At 34.7% G+C, this 17,706-nt stretch overlaps 2 protein-coding genes across 4 annotated transcripts; both read right to left on the bottom strand.

The window, feature by feature from the left end:
• Positions 1 to 1,415: 1,415 nt before the first annotated feature.
• Positions 1,416 to 7,022, bottom strand: LOC106768770 (U-box domain-containing protein 5). Of its 3 annotated transcripts, none has more exons than XM_014654085.2 (6): positions 6,115 to 7,022; positions 5,496 to 5,565; positions 4,840 to 5,016; positions 4,447 to 4,554; positions 2,988 to 4,162; positions 1,416 to 2,606 (listed from the first exon to the last, which is right to left on the bottom strand). In XM_014654085.2, exons 2-6 carry the CDS (start codon positions 5,550 to 5,552, stop codon positions 1,844 to 1,846), a joined length of 2,280 nt encoding a protein of 759 aa, XP_014509571.1. In that variant the 5' UTR covers positions 5,553 to 5,565; positions 6,115 to 7,022; the 3' UTR covers positions 1,416 to 1,843. The 3 variants fall into 3 exon arrangements, with proteins under 3 accessions (XP_014509571.1, XP_014509570.1, XP_014509572.1); XM_014654084.2 differs by having other exon boundaries at positions 5,496 to 5,570; positions 6,115 to 7,021; XM_014654086.2 differs by lacking the exon at positions 6,115 to 7,022 and adding an exon at positions 5,697 to 6,095 and having other exon boundaries at positions 5,496 to 5,570.
• A 4,336-nt stretch (positions 7,023 to 11,358) lies between these two features.
• LOC106765913 (chaperone protein DnaJ-like) lies at positions 11,359 to 12,895 on the bottom strand. The gene is made up of 2 exons (XM_014650681.1): positions 12,700 to 12,895; positions 11,359 to 11,561 (listed from the first exon to the last, which is right to left on the bottom strand). Exons 1-2 carry the CDS (start codon positions 12,893 to 12,895, stop codon positions 11,359 to 11,361), a joined length of 399 nt encoding a protein of 132 aa, XP_014506167.1.
• Between the last annotated feature and the right edge of the window lie 4,811 nt (positions 12,896 to 17,706).

Genomic DNA, 17,706 nt, shown 5'->3' with positions numbered 1-17,706 from the left:
ATAAACTATTATGATATTAATTTGATTGGCTGCATTTTTACTTCACCATTCAAATTCAAATTACTATTGTAAGTGCATGTGAGAGGACCCTACGCGTAAAGCCGCTCAGCCACCTACATAAGGTCATCTAGTGATGAACTCACTATAAACTTATGTGGTCGGGTCCGCTTAGCTCCAAGTCGCCAAGGTCACCCATAAATGAACTTGCTATAAACTCATGTGGTCGGATCCGCTTAGCTCCAAGTCGCCAAGGTCATCCAGTGATGAACTCACTATAAACTCATGTGGACGAATCCGCTAAGCTCTAAGTCGCCAAGGCCACCCAATGATGAACTCACTAAAAACTCATGTGGCCGGATCCGCTCAGCTCCAAGTCGCCAAGGCCACCCAATGATGAACTCACTAAAAACTCATGTGGCCGGATCCGCTCAACTCCAAGTCGACAAGGTCACCCAGTGATGAACTCACTATAAACTCATGTGGCCGGATCCGCTTAGCTCCAAGTCGGCAAGGCCACCTAGTAATGAACTCACTATAAACTGATGTGGTCGGACCCACTCAGCTCCAAGTCACTAAGGACACCCACTAATGAACTCACTATAAACTCATGTGGCCGGATCCGCTTAGCTCCAAGTCGGCAAGGCCACCCAGTGATGAACTTACTATAAATTCATGTGGTCGGACCTCCTCAGCTCCAAGTCGTCAAGGCCACCTAGTGATGAACTCACTATATACTCATATGGCCGGATTCGCTCAGCTCCAAGTTGCCAGGCCACCCAGTGATGAGCTCACTTTAAACTCATGTGGTCAGACCCGCTCAGCTCCAAGTCGCCAAGGCCACCCAGTAACAAACTCACTACAAACTCATGTGGTCGGACCTGCTCAGTGAAGAACTCACTTCAGATATATGGTATTAATGATTGATTATTGAGTTTGATTGCTTAAGAATATATTGTGTTAATGGTTAATCAATATGTTTGGCTACACAAACCCTATAAATATACTTTTGACGTTGGTAAAGATATCTTATTCTATCCTAATAAAATATAGATCTCTTTATGAAACATATCTGACTTGAGCATCAAAATGTCTTCTGTAGGTCAACCACCAATCCGGAAGGATTACTTGAAGAGTTGGACGATCGGAGCAGAGCAAGGAAGGACGACCGACCCTCAGACCAATTCAACCGAAACACAGTGATTTCTCATTTTTATATTTAAACTAAAATTATAAATGTAGAAAATATAAAATTATAATATTATAAAATTATGAAATTATAAAATTAAAATAAATAATAGTATAAAATTATGAAATTGTAAAACTATAAAATTATAAAGTTGTAAAATAATAAAATTATATATTTTGCTTATTTTATATTTCGTTCTCAAAATATATGTTGTTTAAGATATACAATATAAAATGGAAAGGCATCTCAACGCTTAACCTATAACTATGCAAGACCACCAAGTTACAAGCCAAAAACATCCCTTTAAACATCTTCAGAGGAGAAGAGAAAAAGCAGAACGACTCACTTATCTCCTCTATCCCTGAATTGACATGCCAAAATAACTAGACACCAGAAGAAAAAACACTACTTTATACACTTGGCAGTTACTGAACAAAATTATGCATCAGGCCACAAATGCTTCAAGACGAGATTTGGCATTGAGTGCAAAAAGGCTATTGGACTATACTCACCACAAATATTCAAGGAGCCTATCTAAAAATCCTATCTGCCATCTAGAAATTCAAAATGTCTCCTATCAGACACATAATCTGTAGTCCCCACCCACAAAAAGGTTCTGGAGGGTATGCAGGAAAAGGTCAAAATGCATGGAAACTTTCATCTCTTGTTATTTGGTGCAACTGAACTGGATTTTGAGAAGATTGACAATCTCTTCAAAATGGAAGGTTTCTTTGATGATTTCTTTTCTTCATAGCGATTTGTAGATTCTTGAGAGGCATTGAATTTTGGCTCATAACAGTCTTCATTCTCAAACTCTCTCTCTTCCTTTAAAAGACGGAGTAGTTCAAGCGCATAGGCCTTTGCCATGTCACTTCCTGAATTGGAGATGTCGACAAGAGAAGGAATAATCCCCTCATCCATAACCATCTGACAGTATTCCACTCGTTGAGAGCATAAAGAGAGTAGAATAAGCAGTGCCGGTTCTTTTTCCTCGTCACTGCCAGTCCCAAGTATTTCAACAACAGAATATATGCATCCTTTTGTTTCAACCACAGTAACCTTACCCTCTTCAGTCTCACAAAGGTTTTTCAAAATATGTATACAGTCTCTCGAAAGGGTTTTGTCTCCAAAAAATTGCAGTAATTTTGGGATGCACCCGAGAGATATCATGTAGGCACACATTTGACTATTGGATGAAAAGTTAAGCATTATTTTAATAGCTTTTCCTTGGAACTGTTTGCTACCAAAATCAAGGATCTTTGATACAGAAGTGAGTAAAGTGGAAGCTGCAATGTTAGCTTTCTCATACCAATTTCCTTTCAGCTCTTCCATTATGGTAAGAGCTTCACCGATCACTTCTGTGTCAAGAAGACTTGCCAACACAATGCATGTATCTTCAGTTAAATTGGTCATACCATTGCTACATGAAAACCAGAAAGAAGTCATTCCACTAACAAAACAGGAACAAAGATAAAGCAGGACGGCATTTTTAAATTGAAAACACTTTTTTCCTGCTTTTAGGAAGCAAATCCATCAAATAAGCGAGTATAAATATGCAAGATTGAAAGAAACAATAATCTCAAGGTATTAGCCAAGGATTTGGAATGAGTTTTAACATCGAAGGAAAGCTCCAGTATCTTTCTTTGTTACTCTACACCACGTAAATCTTGCTTTTCAACGGATAATTGTTAAAAATTCTATAAAACTCACAAATTAACAAATTAAAGCCGACAAATGTAAGCTAAACGAAATAACCAACAATGAAATATGAACCAAATTGCAAGGGAAAAAGAAATTGTACCGGCAGCACTTCAGAAATTCCAACAGCAATTTAGTTCCAGATCTCAGAGCTTTTACATCATGCCTCTCACAGGCAGTGCTCAGAAATCTTGTGAGTGGGTCAACGAAATTCTCAGATGGCACAGAGCAAAAGCTATGGTTATTGCATTTGAAATCTATTCTCATATCTTCAATAAGTTGGCATTGAGATTCCCATCGACGTTCATGGAGTTTAGACAAAGGCATCAGATCAACGTCATGAATCCGTGCACGAGATTGGTGCCTGCGAGAATTGGCACTGCTCGTGTTCAATATTAAATCTAAGCCATGATTGACATTAGAATGAGAGGAATCTGATTTATAACTGGTGTCTAAAGATCCAAGTGACACGTTACTAAGATCCATTTGGAAGTTTAAATCATACAAAGAACTTCCAAAACTCTTAATGGAATTGGAGGAAGCTTCCCATGGGTGCAAATGTGGCACTTGTCTACTCGGGTCAGGAATGGAGACTCCATTAGTTTCACACCACTTTAATATTAGGTCCTTGAAGACAACATTTGGAGTCAACGCCATATGATCCAGTTTCTTTTTGGTTTTTGGGCATATAGTATTACCCTCATCAAACCACCTTTGTATCCACATCCTTTCATATGTTTCTCCTGAAGCTATGACAACAGGGTCATACATCAACCTTAAAGATATTGGGCATGTATATTCCTCAGGAGGTGTAAGTCTGTCCAACTCATTGGCATGAGTTCTATGCTGATCATAGTTCAAGTATGGTTCTGACTCGACATGAAGGATTCTTTGTGACTCGTGAACTGAGTTCTCAGTTGTGATTGGTCCTTCACTTTGCAAATAGACCTCAATTTGTTCTCCGGTGATGTATTTTTTGTTCTTTAGCAGGAGATACAAAAGATTTTTCAAGACAATCTCTTTTGGCTGACCATCTGGTTTTACCTTTTTTAGCAACTTCTGAATAGATCGTTTCTCTATTAAGATGGCCGATGAGGATGTAATATTAAGTCTTGCTGCTACAAACTGAAAATGTTTTGTTTCAGATTCTTCCACTGAATCTTTATCTGATGTTGAAGAATCTTGCTGGAGCAATTGCTTCAAAACCTTTCCTGCTGCCACTTCAGCTGAGTCGAGGACAAATGTAACACACTCAAGATCACCAATTAGTCGAGAAATCTGCAAGAGACATTGCAATGCCAAATCAAAAGGATTAATGAAGTTCCAAATAAATATACGATGTAACAAACAGACTATGCCAATGTAGTGAATAAAACAAAACAAAATATCAGATATTTCAGATCAACAATAATGCGTCCATCTACAATATTCAACTAGAAAAAATTCTTCAGCACTGTGTGAATATATTAAATTTAATCACCGAATGGATTTTACTAATTATGAGAAGTGTCTGATTCACATGAAGGCACTTAGCGATTCAGGACAAACAAAAACGGACCAACCTCTGCAGCCAACATCACGGGAACCATATTCAGAATCTGGACTAAGTTTTTTACTATCGATTGTCTTGCCTTTTGAAATTTTGAGAGTATGGAATCCCCTGTTATTGCCTGAAAGTGATATTAGAACCAACCGAATTAGCTTGGCACTAACATAATCAATGATTATATAGTATGTAACTGCAGTCGCTCAATAATTTTCTATGCATCATAATAAACTTGTTTCTCCATATATTTACTCAATTTGATATGATAGTACAACTATGACATGCGATAATTTGTTTGAGAAATTTGAACTCCCCTGAAGAAGAAATGGTATCCCCCTTCCCAAGTTGTTTATGCATATTACAGAACGCTATATAGCTTAATGTAGCTGGAAAAATAAGAACTACAGACCAGGTAGAGTTTACTAGATTCAGAGCAGTATATCAGGAGTTGTGCGGCTTTATGAATTGCACTGTTGAGCAAACACAGAGCCTGCATTCCGCAAGGGCGTGCTTCTTCTATACGTGGAATTATCCGCAGGATTCTAGCAACTAATTTCCTGAGTTCCGTGCACATTCCACGATGCACCTTCAAACACGAATTACAATCAATAAAATTCATGGTTTCAGTATGCAAAATAGTTGAAAAGAAGTATTATTTTTAACACCCCGATAGTGCAAATACTCAATTAATACCCCTCTTTTTTTTTCTCTATCAGTCTATTTTCATATATAGTATCACCTATGACATTTATCACTTCTCTCTTCACTATTTCTATCTCTCTGACTGGACATAGACTTCTATTGCGGTGTCCACCAAACATTCTTCTTTTAGAAAACACCCACATATCTTCAAAATAAAAGGTAAACTATAAAGTCAGCGCCTTTTTCTTCTCGATCAAACAAAATACAAGAAAAAAAAAAGGAAACAACGGCAATTATTTTGAAAAGTATAACTTATGGATTGACTGAGTAATAAGAATTGAATTCAAACAGTATCAATTTAATAAGAATTGAATGTAAGAGCATCCTCAATATAACAAAATTAAATTAAATTCTTTCCAGTACCTTAAAGGAGCAAGGACTTGGTAATGTCTCTACCAGTTCACTGCCATCAGTTCCCATTCAGGAGAGTACCCTAAGCTACAAAGAGAAAGAACATTAAGCTTATCCAAAATCATGCACAGAGCTATAAAGAGAAATTACAACGTGTACAAAATACCTAACTAACACCTATTAATTTATGGTTTTCAGCAGTTAGGGTAATACCTTTCCTGAAATATTCAAAACTGTTTACCAGCAGCTAAGAAGTTACCACAAAAGAGTGTCCCAGGTAGTATTATCTCAAAACTCAGTCAGTTAAACACCCATATGAAAGTAAGCATAAGAAAAGAAAGAGAAGATTTAGGGATTCAAGTTGGGATATTCCAGGCAATAAAGTGAATTTATGGCATCATCATTAGCTAAAAGATTCATCTTTCAGCTAATTTACACTGAAATTAAACTGCTGAAAAATAAATGAAGCCAGTTTGGAACACGAAAAAGAGAGCAAACAAATAATCCGTTGCATGAGATGAAATTAGTTTAGTATATTGGAAACAATTTGAACATAAGATGAAAAGAGAATGTGATGGTTGAAAGTAATTTGGAATACAGAATGGCAAAGAAAGAGGGGAAAATGAATTACCCTCTATAGCGAAGACGATAAGAAGCAGAAGCAGCCTTCCAACAGAGCCAAATTGATTGATTTCAAACCATCATCATCACACACTCCAAACATGCCACTACCCACCATCAATAATTAAATAATCTTTGAAACAGTAAAGCCACGAGGCGTCAAATGAGCACTTGATAAAACAGCGAAATCGCCACTAAGTTGATCGTGTGAAGGAGAATTCAGAGAGTTCAGAGTGCTTTCGTGCAGCTCTACCATTGACAAGAAGCACGACGAACATCAAAACGCAACGGTTCCTAAGAAACTTTATTAAAAGTAAAGTGTAGCACGTGTCGGAGTTCATAATTATCTTTTCTTATTATCTCCAAAAACAAAAAGTTCCACTTTTGTTCAGTTGACGATGTCCTTCATAAGTGCCCCACCCATCAAAAAGATCAGAGAGAGAGAGAGACAGAAGACTTCAAAAAGACACACAAAAAAAAAGAAAAAAACCACTAATAAAGCAGAACTGATAATAACGCAGAATTTATGATGATTAAGGCCTAAGGGGGAGCATTGAATTAGGATACGAACCCACGAAAGGAAAAAATATGAAGGAAGGAAGAGATTCTATGTTGAGTGAAAGCGAAGCATGGGACTGAAAATAGAAAGAAGAACCATATTTACCAGGTTGAAGATTCCAGTTTGAAGGAAAGAGGAGAGAAAGTGAGAGGGAAGATAAATAAATAAAATTAACAAGTAAAATAGTATGAGTGTGGAAATGAAAGGATGTCTGTGGAGAGAGACCAAGTCGAGGAAAGAGGATGGAAACAACGTGGCAATCTGAGTGGCAGTGGCAGTTTGACCTGCGAACAAGACACTGCAATGCCCTCAACAAAGAGCAACAAACAGTGACTTCTATTGGATCACCTGCCTGTGAGGGCTGTGATGGATGTGCTCCGTCTACCTGGACTGATATATGGTCTCTGTGGGTCCCATGCTGTGGCTGTGACGACCAGGGTAGTACGAGCACTTTATCCCGCCTACTATTCTCCATCTCAAATGACCAATTGGCATTATTAACAACAAGCGGTCAATAAAGTCTTAGTCATTTCATTTTCTTACAAAAATATATTTTTTCTTCTTTAAATTAATTTGAAAAGTCTGATTCCTTTTTAAATCATATATATATATATATATATATATATATATATATATATATATATATATATAAATTATTTTTATACTTTATAAAAAGTATGTAAAATGTTTATTTTAATAAATGATGGGTTTGCCATAAAAATAAAGTTGAAGTATATTATGTACCATTTGTTAACAAATCTTTTACATCACTTTCGTATGGTAGACGATGAAATATTATATAATGTAATTTAAGAATAAATATAATTTTTAAAATAATTCAAGAAGAAAAATTTATTTAATTTTATAGAAATTAGACTTGCATATACAATATCATGTAAAAAAATTCGAAAAAAAAAGACACATTTTCTCATGTAACATTAAACCAAGTGGAAAAACCATTTATAGGTTGAGTGAGACGAATAAAAGCTCAAAGCATCACTATTTTAGACAAAAATAACTTACCTCACATGAAAATAAAGGTTTTAATATTTTCCAGTATATAAATTACCAACATTTCACTTGTCTTTCTTTCAATGATCATTGAGCATAAGTTGAGTAAAAATTTATGTATAATAAATTTAATATTGGATAAATAATCAAGGAAAATATATAAATCATCCTTTTCTAGCTTAAGGGACTTAGAAAATAGCTAAGAGTGGTTTTAAAAATTCAGTTTGTAAATAAAATTTTGTATTTAATTGAGTTTCATTTTTATAAGAATCAGAATTTTTTTAAATTTTTTTTTAAACTCTTTTTCTATTTTTTCTTTGAATCTTTGTCTCCATTGTTCGTCTATTTGAAGGTTAAAGTACGTCATATGACTCCTTACGTTAAAGTTTACAATCCTACCTAATCAGAATCTTAAGCAAAGTAAGTTAATCTTTTGTTTTTCTTTTTGTTTTTTTAAGAAATCTATTACATGTGGGGCTATAGGGGTTTGCACGTGATGTTACAAGGCGCAAGGTGAATTTTTGTTCAGTTAGAATTGTAAAGATGTGTCTTGATCATTGATCAAAGTTCTTTATATATAGGTAGAACAACCTGTGAGAAATAGAGTTCTAAAAGTGACTATGAGATATGGAATTGTTTAGTCAAGGTAAGAGAAGCTAATATTGTTTTGTATCATTGTCTTTTCTAAAGTAAATGTGTGGTAATATGTGATTTGATGGTTAAATTGGTATATCTACAACGGTTGAAACAATTGATATAGGTGAAGGTGTCTATTTGCTTAATTTGTATAATTGGACTAAACTATGATATGTGAATGAAGTGTTGAATTAATATATTTCATTTATTAAATCGATTGACTTGAGAAAAAGAAATAAATAAGTAAACTCGTGTTTAAATTGTTATTTTATTTTGCATTGTGGTTTTGGGTTGGATCCATGGAGTGACATTTTTGGCTTTTAATGAGTTATTTTGAGTAAAATGGTACTTTTGATTTGGTTAGAGAATAAAAACACTAATTAGAGTTAAGCAAAAACTATACTATGCAGATTTCACTAACAAGCTAACTTCTCGTTGAGCAAGTTCCAAAATTGAACTAGATATAAGGAGGTTTTCTCGCTAGGCAAGCCTGGTCTCGTTGGGCAAGTGCCAAATATAGGTTTGGCTAAGAGGTAGGAAAAGTTTTATGGAGGAGTTGTTATGTACTTATTTATGGTCTTGGATTGATCTTGAAATAAACAAATGTATATAATGTGTATAATATGAAATGTAAAGCATGTCAATGTGATGAAATAAATAAATATATATATATATATATATATATATATATATTTATTTATATATATAAATAAATATATATAATATGGTTTAAATGTGAAATACAAAGAATACATATTGAGAGTGAAGTTTTTGTGGATGTTTGATATGAATGAAGAAGAAATGATGAGAAATCAAGGATATGAAATGATACGAGAGAATTTGTATATTTATGTTTTGTGTATATTAAAGTATTATGGTGTTCTAAGGGGAAATGTCATAAATAGTTATTATAGTCTTAAATATTGAGTAAGGAATCCATTTTGAAGTCATCTTTATCCTCTACTAGACTCATGAACTCAAATAATGGAGTTTAAGTGGTGAAGAGTGAAGGAGATTCTTAGCTAGTTCTGGGATCAGATACCTTATTTTTATTAAGTTATAAGTGAATTTACCGAAAGAAGGCGAATCAAGTACCATTATTGGATTGTAACTGTTGAAGATAGAATTTGAATTTAAATTATTGTTACACTTAGTTAGGTATAAGTTTTAAATATTTAAAGTTGTTTTCTGTTTTTAAGTTGTTTCCTATTTTTAAGTATAAGTTGTTAATATTGCTTATATAAATGTACCTCATTTGAGAAAGAAAAAATGAATGAATGAATGAATGAGAGAATTATTTCCCATAATTGTTNTTGTTAATATTGCTTATATAAATGTACCTCATTTGAGAAAGAAAAAATGAATGAATGAATGAATGAGAGAATTATTTCCCATAATTGTTTCAACATGGTATCAGAGCAGGTTTTCTGATCCTTTACTATTTTGTCTTTGTTGTCTGTCGGGGGCCGACCGCCATGGCCACCAGCAGTCCCTAAAAATCTCTTCTTTAACTTGTGTGTTTAATTTTGGGAACACCTGTATTCACTTTCGTACTGTTTTCAATCCCTAAATTCTCAATTTAGCCATGGATAATGCTTTCACCTCCTCACCATTTACCACCTTTTCTCCGTCCTCCAATATTATTATTCAGCAAGACAATTCTTCCTTTCCTATCACTGTTATTCTTGATGACTCTAACTACCCTCTTTGGTCCTAGCTAATGGACATGCGTATTGGAGCTCGAAACAAATCGGGGTATCTCACTGGCACAGTGACGAAACCCTCCATTGATGACCTAACCTATGATAAATGGGTCACTGAAAATAAATGGGTGAAAAGTTGGCTTATTGACTCCATGAGCCCCCCGTTGATGCAGCGGTTTATCCGCCTTGAATCTGCCCATCAAATTTGGGATGCAGCTCTCTGCACATTCTATGATGGATCCGATGAAACTTGCCTCTTCGAACTGAACCAACGATCTTTCTCCCCACTCTGTATTGGACTCTCCCCTCTTTGTATTGGACTCTCCCCTCTCCTCAAACTAATGTTATGTATAAAGGTATCCTAGGACGTCCAGACCACGGTGATTCTTGGCTATGGTGTTAGACGTGGAAGGGTGTTTGCAGAAGTCATTAACACGTTGGACATGAGTGATATTCATACCCCAACGTGAGGGGGAGTGTTGAAGATAGAATTTGAATTTAAATTATTGTTACACTTAGTTAGGTATAAGTTTTAAATATTTAAAGTTGTTTTCTATTTTTAAGTTGTTTCTTATTTTTAATTATAAGTTGTTAATATTGCTTATATAAATGTACCTCATTTGAGAAAGAAAAAATGAATGAATGAATGAATGAGAGAATTATTTCCCATAATTGTTTCAACAGTAACATTTAATAATTTCATTTTATGTCATAAGTGCATGACTTCATGAGTATCTGATTCAATGCATAAATTCAAATGTTAAGTCTAAAAATGAGTATATTTTGAGTCTAAAATTATAATATGTGATTACTTGTGAATGTAAGTTATATGCATAAGGTGTAGATTAATATTTATATTTAAATATTAGGATCTTATAATATGCGATGGTATAAAATACTATTAACTTACCCTACTTTTTGTGTTTGGTTGTGATTTATTTACCTATGGCGATTATATATTATACGTGAGCATATGATACTGTAAGTGGAAGGATTGTAAAGAAGTGAGAATGTTTGATGGTTAAATATAGCATAGTTGATACATCAGTATATAATTTTGTAATATATATAAGTGCTACATTCGATTGAAATTTTTTATATATTATAAAAATTGTCATTAAAATTTTGTGAAATTTTATGCACATATTGTATATTTATACGATGGTCTATTGTCTAATACCTAACTTATAATAGTTCACTTAATAGTGTAAATCTTTTAAATTGAGATGTTACATTAGTAAAAAAATATAAAAAAATAAATAGATAAGTTTTTAGAACACTTAATGAAATATAAAAACTAAAGTATTTATTGTCGTTAGAACCGAACGGTCCACCAAATGACGTCCTACTCTGCATCATCTCCATCATTTGTCACTGGGTGTTCTCGGTTGATACCCGAGCGGCTTCCAGACTCTGCAGGGCAATAGTGTTCTACTGGGTTAATGTGGCATTTTGTTGTTGGAGGGCTTGAATGACCGATTCCAACAAGTTGTTGTTGCTCGAGGAATCCCGATCGGCTGGTTGAGGGGGAGGTCTTGGAGCCATCTTCTGCTTTCAACAGAAAGAAAGATCCATTAGATATTTATAAGAGACCAGAATATATTCTGAGCGAACAGTTGAGTACACAGCACAAGCATAGTATACTCATAACCTACAGGCATTCTAAGGACAAAACTGCTCTGATAACATTAATGTAACATCCCAATAAATCTATAACAGAAGCTAAGATTTATTCTAGGAGTTAACATGAACAATAACAAAGAACAGTGAGAAGTAAGCACAGAGATGGATGAGAAATATGAAATATCATATAGAGAATTAAAAACTATACAAGAAGATGTAAGTCTGATTACAATTTACAAAACTAGACTGAACGGTCTTGGTACAGTTCAGGACTGAACGGTATTACAAAAAGGATCTATACCGAACAGTTTTTACAAAAACTAATTAAACCACACGGCGATATACATATAAGCAGTAAAGCTAAGGTTAAACCCAATCGAAGGTCTCTATTTTCGTGTTTTTGTCCCATTTACGTCCCCGTCTTGTTTTTTTGCCAATTAAGTCCCTAAGATTGAAAAATTGAAAGAATTTGGTCCCTACCGTTAAATCAAGTTAACGGTGTTAAGTTTTTGATGAACTGTGAGGATGACGTGGATGTTATTTCAGACGTGGCTTGCAGAGAGTATTATATGTGGAATTTTTTTAAGTTTCACATAAAAAATGTTTGATTTTTAAATTAAAAAAAATATTCCATACTCTATCACCTCTTCTTCCAATCCCATCCTCTGTATCTTCATCAGACAAATGTATCTTCATCATCAGATAAAGACTAAGATGTGTACAGAAAGAAGGGTGAAAACGAAAAAAAGAAAAAGAATCACAGAACCGAAACCCACTCAGAAGCTGATCCAAAAACCCTTCATTTATTAGCACTAGTATTCAACTGTTCATGACAAAAGCCTGAATCAATCATGTCACGCGATGCAGAAATTGACGATATTGGTGGAGAAGAAGCTTTCAACTCGCTAAGATTTTTAAGAATCTCCTTCCAAGCCTTTTCCATCAATAGGTGCTTCATTTGATGTTGTGATATGTCCCTGACACCATTGCGTTTGTAATTTCCAGCAGCATTAACCCTTCCTGACCCAAATTCATTAGCCAAGTTTGTTCCTTCAGTTTGTACCTACAGATTTATTTTTATCAGGATGCAGAGTAAGAGCCAATTTCCTATATCGTCTTCGAATTGTTTCTTCATCAGCCAAGGGTTGCACACCAAGGATCCTGTACCAATCAACTTCTCCATTAACCATTTTATCAGCTGAGATATACACCTCAATAGTTTCCAGAAATCGAGGAAGACTATCAGAAATTGACGCCATCACAAAAGAGGTAGCACAAAATTTTTGAAAACAGAAAACAAAATTCAATTTAGGAATTGTGGAACCCTAGTTTTGAATTTGGGAATTTGCGATTAGGGTTCTTCGTAGGTTTGATTTGCGCGATTCTCTGTTGGTTTTAAGGCGCTTGTGAGGTTTTTTCAGCTTTAGCTGCATCGATTTTGATTCACACATCGAGGAAGAAGAAAGCGATTCGTGTGAGGGTTTCGGTGGAGGTCGGTGTCCCCGGTGATGATGTGACGATGAGTCTCGAAGGCGGCGTAGGATGGTGGTTTCGGAATCCAACGCGCGATGGTAGAGACGAAGCGCCGCAGGCCGTAGGGTACCATTGTCGGGGCGGTTTCAGAATCGTTAGAAGATTTCCAGAGTCTAAGACCCAGTGGAGGAAACTCATGGCGGCGGCGGCGGAGAGGCATATAGTGGCAGCAACGAGGGTTTTGCCATCATCGTCGCCATCAGAGAAGAAGTGATGAATGAGAGAGATTAGCGGTGATGTCGTGGCCGACCGTGGTTTCGGTGGCATCTACTATCGTTGGCGACGCGTTAAACTGGTAGCAGGTGCCGGCGCAGTGGCTGGTTCAAAGATGGGGCGGTGGCATGCGTGAGCTCGAGGATGGCGACCCCAACCTAAGGTAGTTTGAGAGGAAAGAGACCTAGAGTCCCTGACTATCTCGAAGCTAAAAAAATCTTTCCCAAAAATCTCAAATTTTAAATTAATTGTATAAAATATTGCCACGTATGCATCATAAACTAATATTAAAAGGTTCTCTACATGCCACATCACATAATTTATCCAGCTCAGCTTCACATGTAAGCAAAAAGTTAACCCCGTTAACTTGATTTAACGACAGAGGTCAATTTCTTTTAATTTTTCAATCTTAAGGACTTAATTGACAAAAAAAAAGACGGGGATGTAAATGGGACAAAAACACAAAAATAGGGACCTCCGAATGGGTTTAACCTAAAGCTAACTATGCCTACTAACCAGACGGTCCTACACTATCTTCAGGCTGGACGACCTGCAAGGCTTCTTCCAAGGAATCTTCAAAGTCGCCCTCTGCTCACACCCAAATGGATGATCATCGCAGTGAAGAGAACAACCGAACGGTTAAGACCGAACGACACATGGACAAGACAGGAAAATAAGGGTAAGCTTATGTGAATTTAATTAATCATTTTCAGTATACATTTAAAAACATACACATGAATCACATACATCAACATTTCAATTATGCTATCATAACATAAGTATATCAATCAAAACCGAACGGTAAATATCAATATGACCGACCACTTCAACATTGTCCTGACGGTATGAACCATGTAGCTCATCGCTCTTTGCACCCAGGTGGACCCGGCTGGGATACACTCAACAGACTGCCACCCGTGGTTAGTCGAGTGGAACCACCTCGGTATAGAAATACCCTGAGGCTAAAGGACCTCCTGTCATTCCCACGTATGAGTTACCCTTCTCTACATGAGTAGGCGTAATCACAGAATATCAGGATAGAACGAAGCCTGAGTCTGACCACGGTCATACTTTACCAATCCAATTCCAATTCATGAGATATTCTTCCTTGGAATACTCTTAAATAATCATAACAACCTTCATCATTCTCGTTTCATGCCATTCAAATCCAATGATCTTATTCAGAAAATACTTATTTCACATATAGACAATACTGTAACAAAATGACCGAACGGTCAGAGACAGATAAGGAGACCGAATATAAAAGGGGTTTTAGCAAGTTACCGAACGGTCAGACAAAGAAGGAAACCGAGCGCTATTGAAAACCAAGGAATATAAATAATACATGAGAAAGAACGAACGATCATCGACTAGTTGACTTTTAAGAAATACCGAACGCTTTACACTTTGAGCCGAATGCCTTAAAATAACAGGAGTTCTCTTCAATAAACTGAGTGCCAGTACAAGACCGAACACTCTTCTGGGAAATCAAGTGTCAATATAAGACCGAGAACTTTTCCAAGGAATTAATATTAATGTAAGACCGAGAACTACAAAGACCGGAGTACTAGTCTATGACCGAGCACTCTTCAAGACCGAGCACTCAACAATGAATATCAAATGGGTAAGACCGAACGCTATTCTAAGAAATGACAATTAATATGAGACCGAGTACTCAGTCTATGACCGAGCACGTCAAGGGTCGAACACTCAGTATAAGACCGAACGCTCTTAAATGGGTAACTCGTTTTGAATACTAACTAAGCAAGGTATTTAAGTTTCAACATAATTTGTACAAGACCGATCGGTCTTCAACTGATTCCTACAAAGGGAATACAATCCAGACCGATTGTTTAAAGAGAAACCGAACAGTCTTAATGACCCTCGGCTACAAATTCAAAATTTCACTAAGTTAAATAACCCTATGGATAATTTCATACCAACATCAAACATACATTACTCAAACAACAAAGCTCATACTTCCATATTTAATTTCAAATCATACAATCATCAATCATATACTCATGAAATCATGCATACAAAAATCTTCATAATTAAATTTATAAGCTCCTCTTACCTCTAGCTCCAACTATTTCTTCTAAGTCTTTAAGCAACTACTCCTAAGGCTTCAAGATTCCAAAGTGCTCCAAACAAGATTCTGATCGGTGCAAATGGAAGGTCTCGTCGTCGGGAAGATTTAATCTAAAAGGAAGTTGGTGATCGGAGGTGGAAAAATTATCAGAAATCTAGAGAGAAGTTGGTGGTTTTAGAGAGAAGGAGGAGAAAATGAGTTTTCTGAAAGTTGAGTTTGAGGAAGAAGAAGGGTTGCATGTAGAAGTGACACCAATTTTCAAAATCCCATTTTAAATATTGCCTCTAAAAAGGACGTTCGGTCCACTCTCTGTCTGCCACCTATCTTCCACTTTCTAGAAGCTCTCATTCCCTCTACTGCCACACGGTTCCCTAAGGATGGAGAATTAAATGCAACTATCCTTTTTGTCTTCCACTCACATGGGAAAACTCGATAGGTGTGACACTTGTTTCCCACTAAAGAGGGGAATTAATGGAGTGTGACAACAATAAACTTAAATATGATTGCATATATAACTCAAGAGATAGGTTATTAAAATATGTGAACCTTGCTGGTACATAAAACCCTTAAAATAAATTGATATTTTACATGTATAACACAGATTAAAAAACATTTATTACTTATAATGATTGTATTAACTTAAACTTCCAAGACCCTCCTAATTCAGACCCTGCATGGAAGTGGTAAGACATTCCAGCAATACCAAATAACAAAAAGAGAGTCGACTTCCATAAAAACAATAATGAATTATAATATCTTAATCGGCAATATTATAATTATAATAAAATTTTTTACAGTAATAATAATTAAAAATGATAAAAAAAATAGAAAGCTGTGTATAATAACCAAGTTATACTACTTTTAGTTGTTTTTCATTTAATTGAAACAATATCATCTTCTTTTACAAACTCTTTTCTTTTCATATTTCATTTTCACCTCCACCAGTCACAGTCATAAATTTGTATGTCATAGAGAAATAGCTGAGTACCATAAGATCTGTGGGCATACAATTAATTATTGGCTAATACAGTGAAGGAACAGATAATATTTATTGTTGAAATATTTATGTGGGCAGGCATATTATTTACTTCCATTTTTTTTTCTCATTTTTGTTTCCGGCCATATTTCAAGTTGGTTAAGGTTGGACCCGTTTTGGTCAAAATATATTTTTCGTAAACCGTTCACATTCGTCAATTAAAATCGGGTCGTTGGATAAACTAATTAAATCATAAAAAATAACAAGAAAAATATGATGAAGAAATGAAATAAAGCTAATGAATAATATATAAAAAAAAGTTAAAACAATGGAATTACATAAAATTAAAGTTATATCATAAAAAGAATTAGAGAACAAATATTACACAATTTTTGACAGCACAAATTTTAAAATTAAACAACATAAAAAATTAAAATTTTTTAGAGTAACGTGGAGGCCTTTTTTTTTTTGGATTGTTTCGGGTTCCAATGTTCAAGTTCAATACTTAAACATGTGTAATTTGGTTTTTAATTTCAGAAAATTTAAATTTAACTGATAATAAACCAAGCCAAAACATTCTGGTTTAAATTGATCTTGTCATTAGATGGATCCAAACTCATGTTTATCACAGTTATTATATGAAACTTCATATTAGTATAATCACTTTACAATTCATATTAGCATAATCACTTTACAAATTTAAGATTTTCTATAATTAACATTAAGTAATATTGCTATATATATTCACGATCTAAAGTATTATAGTATTTCCTGTATAAATTCAAATCAAGAGAAGGATTCTATAATTACGAAAGCAAAATACTTAAGTAGCTTCCAAAAAGTGGGGCACTCTCCTACGATAGCTTTCTAAATGCTTATGTTTCTCATCCATGATAGCATAAAGAAATACAATCAATACAATCACAAATTTATCATCTATGATCATAGCTTAATGTATTAAGTGACCATAAAAATGTTCAAATGATTGAAATTTGCTTCTTTATTGCATTTTTAAATTATTAAATTTTATTATGTATCAATATTTATGTGTAGTAATTTATTTCTTTAATATGAAGTATATTTTAAATAATAAACTCAGTTTTAAGAAAATTTATTCGCAATGTATATTAACATTAGAATTAGTTTTATATAATTTTTTAGATGTAAATTGTTACTTTTATTAATAATGTTATCCATGAATTATAAGGTAAATCTGTTAAATAATTTTGGAAAAAAATATGAATGAAAACCACTCC

Source organism: Vigna radiata, chromosome 7 (assembly GCF_000741045.1).
Source record: "Vigna radiata var. radiata cultivar VC1973A chromosome 7, Vradiata_ver6, whole genome shotgun sequence".
Lineage (NCBI taxonomy): Eukaryota > Viridiplantae > Streptophyta > Magnoliopsida > Fabales > Fabaceae > Vigna > Vigna radiata.
Note: the sequence above shows the minus strand (reverse complement) of the source record. Positions and strands in the feature narration are given on the sequence as shown.